Genomic DNA, 11,113 nt, shown 5'->3' on the forward strand with positions numbered 1-11,113 from the left:
CAGAGTTAAGAATGAGGCCCCTGCTGTCCCCTGAGTTTCCTTGTGCTTCCAGCCTGGCGCCAAGTCCAGGCACCGGCCAACGGTTTGCATGGCCTCTCCCGATTCAGATGTTACAGAGAAACAGAGCTGGGTGTCATCAGTGTACTGATGACACCTTGCCCAAATCTCCAGGGGCAACACTGGGGCCAGTACAGAGCCTTATACTCCATTTATGTTTGGGAATCTAAGCATACTGGAAAAGTCACTGAAGAGTCCAACTCCTTCAACTGTGGGAGAACGTTTACTGCTTTTAAGCAGATTGTTAGCCACCACGGTTAGATGGGACATTTAAAATATAAAACATAAATAAATATATTTATGTGTAAAAACTGCGCTCTTAATAAATCGTTAAAAATAATTCACCTGTGCAGATAAGGAGCACAGCAGCTGAGTGGTAAAGCCCGAGGCAAACAAGTGATTGCTTTAGAAGTTTCCAATGAAGGTGAAGTGTCATGACCTACATTCCCATTGCCTTTGTTTCCTTCATCTGTTTCACTGTTGTTGCCAGCGTGTGACCGATAAAACATAAAAGCCAATGACAAAGCGTACTTCCATTCTTCGGGGCAGGAGAACACCGACATACGTTGGGTAACCCTACAATATTCTGATGAACAGTTCTGGAAAGACCAAGGAATCTCATCTTTTTGCATAGGAGTTGATCTCCTGTCCTGCAAATTTTTTTCTGTATCCCTGCAGAGGTTGTCCTCTCTCTCTTCTGTTCTCTGTTGCTTAGAAGTTGGTTTCAAGGCAGGATTCTGGCTGGACCTTCCAGAGCAATTCTGGACCGATTCGTCAGACCTTTTTTCCAAAACTGGTAATTTTGGTGCCAATAACTGTTGGCTAACTTTGCATAAAAACTCCACTGTAAATTCTTGCTGAAGCTCTGGCAAGAAGAGACAAGCATGGCCATCTAAAGATGAGACTGTCACGCTGCCGTGACACAGACGTATCACCCCATCAGCAGTATGAGGAGTGGGCCATTTGGCTTTGGAGATATCTGCAAAAAGAACCTGTTAAAAGAGGAAGCAAAATGACTTGTATCTTAAGCGTAATGTCACCTATGTTATTTATTTATATTTTAGTCAACTTATAACGTTAATCAGCCTTCCCCAACCTGGTGCCCTCCTCCAGATGTTTTAGACTATAACGCTCATCATCCCCAGCCAGCACTTTAATTTGGACCTTTTCTTTTATCTCCAACCCCCTCGCACACCCAAAATCCTACAAAAGCACTTACATTTTTCCTTTCAGGAGATATAATACTTGAAGGTAAATAGGGACGATCAGAATACAGATTCCGGAAATCAATTGCATGCAAAAGCTGGTCCTAAAAATACAAAAAACAACATATATCACAGAATTTGTAGATTAACATAAGCATCCATTTAATCTCCCCCCCCTTTTAAAACACAGGAATGGCAATTAAGAATCCACGTTTAGTTCCAATACTCCCTGTATGTATTTAGAAACTAGCCTACTTTGCAAAGGTAAAATTGACACTCATTGCTCCATCCACTTTTGCTTCTGGCCCTGTCCAACACTGGCATGTGGTCCCTAAAAGGTTCCCCAGAAGAGAATAAGGCCCTTGGGCTGACAGTGGTTCTCCACCTCTGCCTTAAAGCATGGGCTGGCAGATATGGGGTACCTTATTATCCCACAACAACCCTTTCTCTCTTCTGGAACTGCTTAGACAAAATAATGTTCTTGTTTACCCGGTAGATGCTAATAGCAAACTGTGTCCTCTGGCGAACCCTCTCTGCTGGCTGCATGGGATGGGGAGAGGCAGGAATGGCTTTCTCAAATAAAAATTCAGACCCGCAAGGAGAAAGCAGCAGCCTGGATCCACCCGCATAGTGCACTTCAACAGAATTATCCTCGTAAAGGATCATGAGACTCTCCGACTCCATTGCAACAGATAAAAGGCATTTAATTCAGAGGCAATCTATAAAGAAGAGGACAACAACTTCAGGGGATGGAGGCAAGTAACAGGGTGCATTCCTCAGTATTTACATTACACATCTTTTCAGAACTCTGAGCAGCGAAAAAAGCTCTGCAGAACAGTGAAAGACTGCCACGGGGACAGAGCTTGGAAAAGTTACTTTTTTGAACTACAACTCCCATCAGCCCAATCCAGTGGCCATGCTGGCTGGGGCTGATGGGAGTTGTAGTTTAAAAAAGTAACTTTTCCAAGCTCTGATTGGGGAGTGACGATAATAGTCTTTTGCATTCTGACCTTGTTCCAAAGGCCTCTCAGAGTTCTCACTTTAGCCTCACAAACTCTCGAGATCTGGCTGAAAGAGCAACTGGCCCAGTGTTTCAAGAGTGTTTCAAACCTGGGTTTCCCCTGGCAAGTCCACTATATTTATTCTGCTCAATTTATCCAATTACGATAGCTTTACAGGGGTAATCGCACCTTCTCTCCAGTACCACTGGCGTTGCAGCCAGTGGGTCCCACAAACAGAAATATGAGGAAAAGAGTCCGCTTGTGTGCTCCTTGTGACTGCTTCCACCCATAGGGAGACCTGAGCCATGATCTTATTCAGATCCAGGGGGGTCCTGGGAATGAGGCAAGGAGCAACAGGGATCATTCCCCTGCACATCTCTCTTTGAAAGGACAGAGTGTTGAAAAGAGAACTGTATATGAAGCCACCTTGCGGGGGGTGGAAATCCAGCAACTGCACTGGCTGTACACACCGCTCTCTCTTCTACCTTAAAAGGGCCAGTGCGGCAGGACTGAGACTGGAGAGAGAGAAGTGGGACCTTCAACAAAATGTTGTGACCTAGGTTGCTTCTGCTCAGGATTCCAGCCACACCATTCCATCACATATACCCCAACAACCAGCCAGCATTCCGTGACCACTGAGTAAGTTTAGTCCTCACTAGGCTGTTTTGGGGGTCCCCCCCCTTTAGAATTTTTTTCTAAAGTTTTTTTTAATTTTGTAAAACTTGGGGTTTCCCTTAAGCTCCTTGATACCTGTTTCTTGTGTGTGGATGGCACTGTTTTGGCTACATAAGCAACGACACTTACAGCAAGTAACCACGGAAATGAGAATATTCTATGGTCAGGCTTCATCCGTCTAACACAACTATACCTCTCCTTTTCAACTGACCCAGGATCTGCAATCTCGCTACTTACAGGGCATTTGCCTGTGGTTGGAGACTTGTACATAAGTCAGCCAATAGAAGCTGAACCCAGGCAAGATTTAAAGAATGATGAAGCCCACAGGTCTTGTGACCTGGTGTTGGAAGATTTGTGTTTGGTCTTCTCCTGGCTTGCAGCCTCACTGCATGCCTAGATCCATCATTGCACGGAGAAATCCAGACTGAGACAGTGGCCAGAAACCACATCTAGTCAGCTGACTCTTTTTTCTTTTCTTTTCTTTTTGTCAGATATGTGAGCTTCACAAGCATCATTCACACTTTCAAGATCTCATGCCTAGATTACTATTACGTGCTGTATAGTGGACTGTCCTCTATTTACAAATCTCACAAAGAACCTAGTGCAGTGTACATGAGATTATTCCAGAGATGGGGAAACTGCGGCTCTCCAGAAGTTGTTGGACTGCAACTTCCATCATCCCTCACTATTGGCCACTGTGGCTAGAGCTGATGGGCATTGTAGTTAAAAAACACCAACACACATCTGGAGGGCTAAAAGTTCCCCATCCCTGGGTTATTCAGTTACTCTGACTATTGCCTGCTCACTCTGCCAAAATGGTAATCCTAGGCATGTTTACTCAGAAGTAAGTCCCACTGTGTTCAATGGGGCTTACTCCCTTTTAAGTGTATTTAGGATTTCAGGCTCATACTCGAAGGTAGTTTGATTTGAAGCTTCATCCCTTAACCCCACATTCTCTCTTTAAAAAATCCTATAATCAATATTCCATTGTTGTTATGTGCCTTCAAGTCTTATGGCGACCCTATGAATCAGTCACCTCCAACAGCATCTGTTGTAAACCACCCTGTTCAGATCTTGTAAGTTCAGGTCTGTGGCTTCCTTTATGGAATCAATCCATCTCATTTGGCCGTCCTCTTTTTCTACTCCCTTCTGTTTTTGCCAGCATTATTGTCTTTTCTAGTGAATCATGTCTTCTCAAGATGTGTCCAAAGTATGATAACCTCATTTTCATCATTTTAGCTTCTAATGATAGTTCTGGTTTAATTTGTTCTAACACCCAATTATTTGTCTTTTTGTGGTCCATGGTATCTGCAAAGCTCTCCTCCAACACCACATTTCAAATGAGTTGATTTTTCTTACTCGCTTTTTTCACTGTCCAACTTCCACATCCATACATAGAGAGGAAATACCATGGTCTGAACGATCCTGACTTTGGTGTTCAGAGATACATCTTTGCATTTGAGGACCTTTTCTAGTTCTCTCATAGCTGCCCTCCCCAGTCCTAGCCTTCTTCTAATTTCTTGACTATTGCCTCCATTACAGGGTATTGTATACACAGAAGTCCTAAGACAATTTTGTTACTTATGATTAAGACAGTAGCTGAAAAAGCTGATGTACAGTTTGTTTCTTGACTAGTGCACCGATGTCTTGAGCACTATTAGAAAACTGTAAATCCCCCTCCCAACTCAGAATGCTTGAGGAAAATAAGGGATACAGCACTGTTATTTCAACTAACATATTGAGTTGGAATTAGAAGGAACACTCATGGGTACATGAGTCTTTCTTATACATTTGTGGAATTATAAGATTCAGGAAAAGGTTCAGCCTTATGTTTCCTATCCACCACTCTAAAGGGGAATTTATAGCTGTTAAACACCTATTTTTGGGAAATGACCCCAAGAACTGAGGGCAGCTACATATATTATATAAGTTTAAATCTTCTCTTATTTTTCTCTTATTTCTTCCATGGAAAGGGCCATAGTTCAGTGGTACAGCATCCGCTTTGCATGCAGAAGGTCCCAGGTTCAATCCCTGGCGTCTCCACATATGGTGGGAAAAGCTCCTGCCTTGAAATCCTGGAGAACGTTGCCAGTCAGTGAAAAAAACACTGAGCTAGATGTACCAATGATCTGACTTAGTACAAGGCAGCTTCTTGTGTTTTTCTTTATTTTTGGTGTGGTTTTGTTATAATAAAAATAGGTTTGTGATTTTTTTTAAAAAAAGTCCCATAATACAATACATTAAAAGTTAGCAAGTGGTAACAAAGGTCTGGCCAGATAACATTTATTTAAAAAGTGAGTAACTGCTTAGAACAGTCACAGCTAGGCCACTGTATTAGTCTAGTTAAATTTAATTAATTATTATAATAAATTATAATAATAATTTTGCTAATTTACTCTCATGAAAATACACCTAGGCGCAGTAGTATTAGAGAGTGATGGGATTGTCCTTTCTTACTCTTTGTTTCTGTCCTTTCGCTGCCACACTCTCTAATAAGTCAATGTCTGGTCTACAGATCAAAACTGCCTTAACTGTAATTGCATCCCCCGAAGAAAAATTCTCTCTTCAAGGATCTGCACCCTCCTTTCTGAGCAAGTATAACACTGGCCTAGCACAGCCAGGGCCTTGCTTAGCAGGATCAGAGCATCATTCAGGCCCTCCTTCCTATCGCTGCAAATGGCAGCAGTTCTTGTGGAGAAGCAGGCCTTGGCTCCGTGGGGCCTACCTCCTCTTCTTTTGTGGCCAGGTAGCTGAGTTCCTGTCCTATGTGTCTGGCTTCACACTCCTCTGGGGAGAAAAAAAAGTACCTAAGGACAGCCAACGTGGTGTTCTCCAGATATTGTTAGGCTCCCAACTCCCATCAACCCCAGCCTGCATGGCCAATGGTCAGCGATGATGTGAGTTGTGATCCCACCAGTGTGCCAGTATGGTTAGAGTGTTGGACTAGGATGACCCAGGTTCAATCCCCACTAGGCCATGAAGCTCACTGAGTGACCTTGGGCCAGGCACTATAGCTCAGCCTAATGTAGCTCACCGGGTTGTTGTGAGAATAAAATGGGGGAATCATGTATGCTGCTTTGAGCTTATTGGAGGATAGGTGGGATATAAATGTAATGAATTAAACAACTTCTAGGGGGCACCAAATTGGCTACTCCTGGCCTACAATGTGCATTCTGTCAGAAATCACCCGAAAGAGTACACACATACAGCTGAAAGCCTGTCCTACAACCTTCCCTGGCTAGGCACGAGTGGGAGAGAGGGATCAGTTGGGAAGTGGTAAATGTTGAAGTGCAGGATCTCACCATGACAGCCTTAGCTATTCCCCCAAGGAGAGTCCAAAAATGCAGGCAATGGTTGATCGAGCAGCAATACCTAACCTAATAATCCAATTTGTCAGAGTCAGCAGACAATCATAGAATGGTGAGCGGGCAAAATGGGGAGTACAGTGGTGACTGTCTTGGTTTTTTGCTGGGGAGACCTCAGTTCACATCCCTGATTAGCCATGGGTAACCTGATACCAGCCACTGTCTGAGCCTAGTCTACCTAATAGGGTTGTGGGGAGAATAAAATTAGATAACCTACACTGATTGTGACCAGATACAGACCCCATGGTTTCAGCCACCTTTTTTTCCTTGCTCCCCTCTTGCTTTGTTTACCATCTAGCCTGATGAAGTTTTGGAGAACTCAAACACTTGCACACTATCTTATGTCATCTTGATTGGCCTAATAAAGATAATGCCCTAATTATGTATTCTCAATTTTTTCTTATGGGCCAACATAGCTACCCATTGTGGTGCTTGCTAATACAAAAGCAATGGCATCATCGGCTCATCACCCAAAGGAAACACTCTGATCATCTAGTTGAATCCAATACCATTCCTTCTAATAGCAACCTCAAGCGCTGAATGCCAATAGGACTTGAGCCAAAATGTCACTGAGCACTAAGAAAGAAAATGGAGGAATCCACATGCTCAAGGGAACCCCAAGCTTTACAGAAGTACAAAACATCTTAAAAACAGCAACAAAGAGGCAGGTTTTTTTTAAAAGCAGCTTTCCCAACTGCACAAATCCTCCATCAGACATTCCAAATTAATAAATAAAACAAAGTGTGTCTGGCTCTTTGCTTACACCCTGCATCACTGACGGTTTCTCCAAGGAGTCGGTAGTTCTTATCTACTATTCAGCAATGATTCATTTATGAATCTGCATTAGTTCAGTAACTAACAGGCACACAAAAAAGAGTACTTTACAAGGATGTGACAAAGCGTTACCTGGCCAAAGAGGAAGGTATAGAAGTGGAGGTTCTGGCCAAAAAGAAGGTGTTTTAATACAGGTTGAGCAGTTTATTTTAAGGACGGAAACTGAGTGCATTCTACTCTTACATAATTTGTGTACATGCTGTCCCTGACATTGCCTGTCAATTAAATACTTAATTGCCTAATGTGTCTAATTCCATCCTGTTTTTTCAAAATACACATTATCAGCTTTCCAACTGCACCATATTTTTCCAAACTCTGCATTCTGGGTTTAACTGCACCCTACCCCCCCCCCAGCAACAACCCTGCAAAGGGGTTTAAACAAAACAAAACAAAACAACAACACAAAGCCACCCAATCAGAAATGAGCATGGTCAGCAGACACAGACAAAAAAGTGTCAATGGAAGGCAAGAAGCAGAACAACCCGCTTAAGGTCCTTGTAGTATGCTGGAGGAGCAGTAGCATAGTGACAAATTCAAAAATGCAGAGTCCCTTCATGTTAGTGATAGCCACACCCCTCCCCTCCTTTTTTGCTGCTGGGTTGAGAATGAGTTCCTTGCTCATGCCTTCTCCCACAAGAACAGACATCCCTAGGAACCAATAAGCATGAAAGGGGAGAGTTAGCTACTGAGAAGAGTCTTCTCACTGGCTAACTCACTCCCTTTCACTCTGATTGGCTCCAGCAGCAGGAAGGACATGTTAAAAGACTCTTCTCGGCTGTTAATACACTCCCCTTTCATGCTGATTGGCTTGTAGGATGCTGAAGACAGTGGAACCCTGCTCCCAAAAAAGTAAGGAGTCCAAGACCCCTAACAACTACACCCGTGTGGAGGAGGGCACGGCTGGCTGAAAGGAACCCCAAACAGAAGCAGCCCGGCTAGGAAATGAGGATACAGCAACAACATTTTCTCCCACTTGTCTTGTACATACTATTTTCCCCCCTCGCTATCCGTGGGAGTCCGCCCCTCCCCGCCTAGTGAGCCTCCCGCCTCTTTATTGCAGGGCCAGAACCGAGGCACCATGTCCCGCGCAAGTCCTGCTTCCAAAGCAGAAAGGGGGAAAATGCACCTAAAGGGACGGACAATCAAACTCAGCCTACCCAACGTACGGAAGAACCGCTCAGCAAAACTTCTTTCCAGCCGGCGCGCCGAAAGGCGGGGAAAGACCAACCCGAGGGCGCGACGGGAGAAAACCGAAGAGGCGGGGCTAAAGAGAAACGCCGGGCGGGCGATCGTATGGAGTAGCTGCTCCTGTACGAGGAAGCAGGGTGTTGACCTTCTCCCGTTGGATAGGAGGCTTCCAAGACCGGTGTCCTTGCTGGACAGCAGCGCGCTGCCAATTTTGCGTAGGACTTCTCGGAAGGTGTGCTTGTTCGCTTGCATATTTTTTTTTATTTTTTTACTTAACATACGTGTCAAAGAACTCTTCCCGCGTCCTGAATGCAAGTATGGATCTCCCAACCCCCATACCCAAGCTCGGATTATTGACAAAGCTTGCTGAATTTGAGTGTTCGTGTGTTTTACGCAGAACGCAAAAATCCGCCGTTAAATCACTGATCACGGTAACGTTGTGGATCCAAAATTGCGTAGCGCCATCAAGGCACACAAAACCACACTTTAGCGGATGTACCGAAATCCCACCCTCAAATCTTAGCTGATAACCACCTAGCCTCCTCCTCCAGAACACCCCTTTTTCAGTGTTTCTACGTCTCTGATCATTTAGTTGCATCATTTGGATTTTCAACACCGGGATGTAAAACTGTCCGTGCATAGAGAACAAAACGAGCGCTGCTGTCCCAGTTCCTTTTTTTAAAGCCACCCAAGTTGGCCATCGCTGCCTCTTGTGGGAGGAAATTACATAATTTCACTGTTTGAAAACGTACTTTCTTTTGCCTGCCCCGAACCTTCCAGCATTTAGCTTCATCAAACCTTCCAGCATTTAGCTTCATTGGATGCACCCAAGTTCTAGTGTTGAGACAGAAAAACTTTTCTCTATCCACTTCCTTATACTATGCATAATGTTATACTCTTCCTTGCCTTTTCTCTGGGATGTGTTAGAGACACTTGAGAACAACATTTAGGAACAAAAACCATTCCGATAGGATTTTTATTAACCCTTTAACAACCAAAATGCCCTCTGGAACGGAATGAAACAGCACGGAATGGCAACTTCCCAGCGAGCCAGACCTCCCAAATTCACCAGTCCCACATGACTACATGGGATGCATGCAATAAGACACAAAACTTCCATGAAAACTATGTCCCGATACCTGTTCTGGGCTATAATACTCTTCTACGTAAGACAGCCCAGAACGGCGACTTCCCAATGAGCCAGACCTACCAAATTCACCAACCACACGTTGCTGCCTCTCCTTTTATTGGGAAATGGGAGATAACACAGGATGACCCAGGAACCTCTGGGGTGATCAGCAATACCCTTTGTTGCTGTTTGTAGGTCCACTAACCAGTTTGTGAACAGCTGGTGAATTGGGGAGAAAGACAGATTGGAAAGGCAAGTCAGCTGGCTTTTACTCATGACTTTTCTGCTGTAGGTAATGAGAGAAGACACTACTTGCTGTCACTGAGCCACCTCCACAGTATAAATATAGCATACCTGGGCTGCTGCCTTTTTGGTCTGAAAAAAGAAGGGATCATCCTGTCTCTGCAGAGACCAACAGATCTTATAGTGCCCCTAGTGGGAAGAAGAGTAAACTGCAGCTATTCTCTAGCACCAAAAGCTATCTGTAGTTGCATTCAATACTAGTATAGCTTACTACAAAAACCTTGCTAGGAAAGAAAAACAATGTACTATATTGTTTTCACACACATACCTCATTAACCATTACTAGAGCTGCCAACTAAGTAATAATATTTATTGCAGCAATTTGTTTTGCAGTTAAATTTGCATACTATCAACATTTCACTCAGGATGTTTTGTGTAGATGACTGTATAATTTATAAATAAACACTACCACTCGTTGGAATGAAAGGACATCTTTAATTTATATTACAGTAACATAAGAGATTCAAAGTATTCACAAAAATACAGAAGTGTGCCCTTAACTTTCAGCAGTACCGATTGAAATTTGTCTCTGTTGTTAAATTAACTGAAGTTATATTTGGCTATATACCATTGAAAACAATTGGAGCGCATAGCACAAATCTTTGCTTGTGTGTATGCAAGTGAAAGTGGTTGCTGTGAAAGCTTGTGGCCCAGAGCATTGACTCATCCAGTTATGCATGACTAGTGCATTTGATCGACTTGGCTGGTTCAGATGTTGTTCTGGGCTCTGTTCAGAAAGATGTATTATTGCATGAAACGTGGCTTATGTGGAAGTTTTGTGTCTTATTGCATGCATCCCATGTAGTCATGTTGGACTGGTGAATTTGGTGGGTCTGGCTGATTGGGAAGTCGCCGTTCCAGGCTGTTTTATATAAAAGTGTATTATAGCCCAGAACGGGTATCGGAACGTGGTTTTCGTGGAAGTTTTGTGTCTTATTGCATGAATCCCATGTAGTCATGTGGGACTGGTGAATTTGGGAGGTCTGGCTCACTGGGAAGTCGCTGTTCCGGGCTGTTTCATTCCGTTCCGGAGGGCATTTTGGTTGTTAAAGGGTTAATAAAAATCCTATCGGAATGGTTTTTGTTCCTAAATGTTGTTCTCAAGTGTCTCTAACACATCCCAGTGTTTTTGGCATCAATTTCTTTTATAAAGGGCTCGTTCCGGCCTGTTCCGTTCCGGCTTTTACACCGTCCCCCTTTTCTCTAAACTAGGTTCCACACTGGGCCCAGGGCCCATTATGAAGTATCCAGGTTTCTACTTATGTAATTGTGATGGGTATTTCCTAACACTTGCTATAGTAACGTTTACTAGTGTATCTGAATTTTCAGGCATTCACATTTATCTGGAATAGTCAA

General features: G+C 43.6%; 1 protein-coding gene across 5 annotated transcripts in view; it reads right to left on the reverse strand.

The window, feature by feature from the left end:
- The window catches only part of C1H5orf34 (chromosome 1 C5orf34 homolog), a 30,571-nt gene extending 22,147 nt beyond the window's left edge, over window positions 1-8,424 (reverse strand). Inside the window, exons 1-4 of one of the 5 annotated variants that reach the window (XM_061617487.1) lie at window positions 8,304-8,421; window positions 1,752-1,981; window positions 1,277-1,366; window positions 403-1,049 (exon numbers count right to left, since the gene is read on the reverse strand). In XM_061617487.1, the coding sequence (XP_061473471.1) occupies window positions 403-1,049; window positions 1,277-1,366; window positions 1,752-1,946 (932 nt within the window). In that variant the 5' untranslated portion in view covers window positions 1,947-1,981; window positions 8,304-8,421. Of the gene's footprint in view, window positions 1-402; window positions 1,050-1,276; window positions 1,367-1,751; window positions 1,982-8,294 lie in introns of all 5 variants that reach the window. The other 4 variants (XM_061617477.1, XM_061617496.1, XM_061617504.1 and 1 more) reach the window with 4 other exon arrangements.
- Between the last annotated feature and the right edge of the window lie 2,689 nt (window positions 8,425-11,113).

The sequence above is a fragment of the Rhineura floridana genome, chromosome 1 (assembly GCF_030035675.1).
Source record: "Rhineura floridana isolate rRhiFlo1 chromosome 1, rRhiFlo1.hap2, whole genome shotgun sequence".
Taxonomy (NCBI): Eukaryota; Metazoa; Chordata; class Lepidosauria; order Squamata; family Rhineuridae; genus Rhineura; species Rhineura floridana.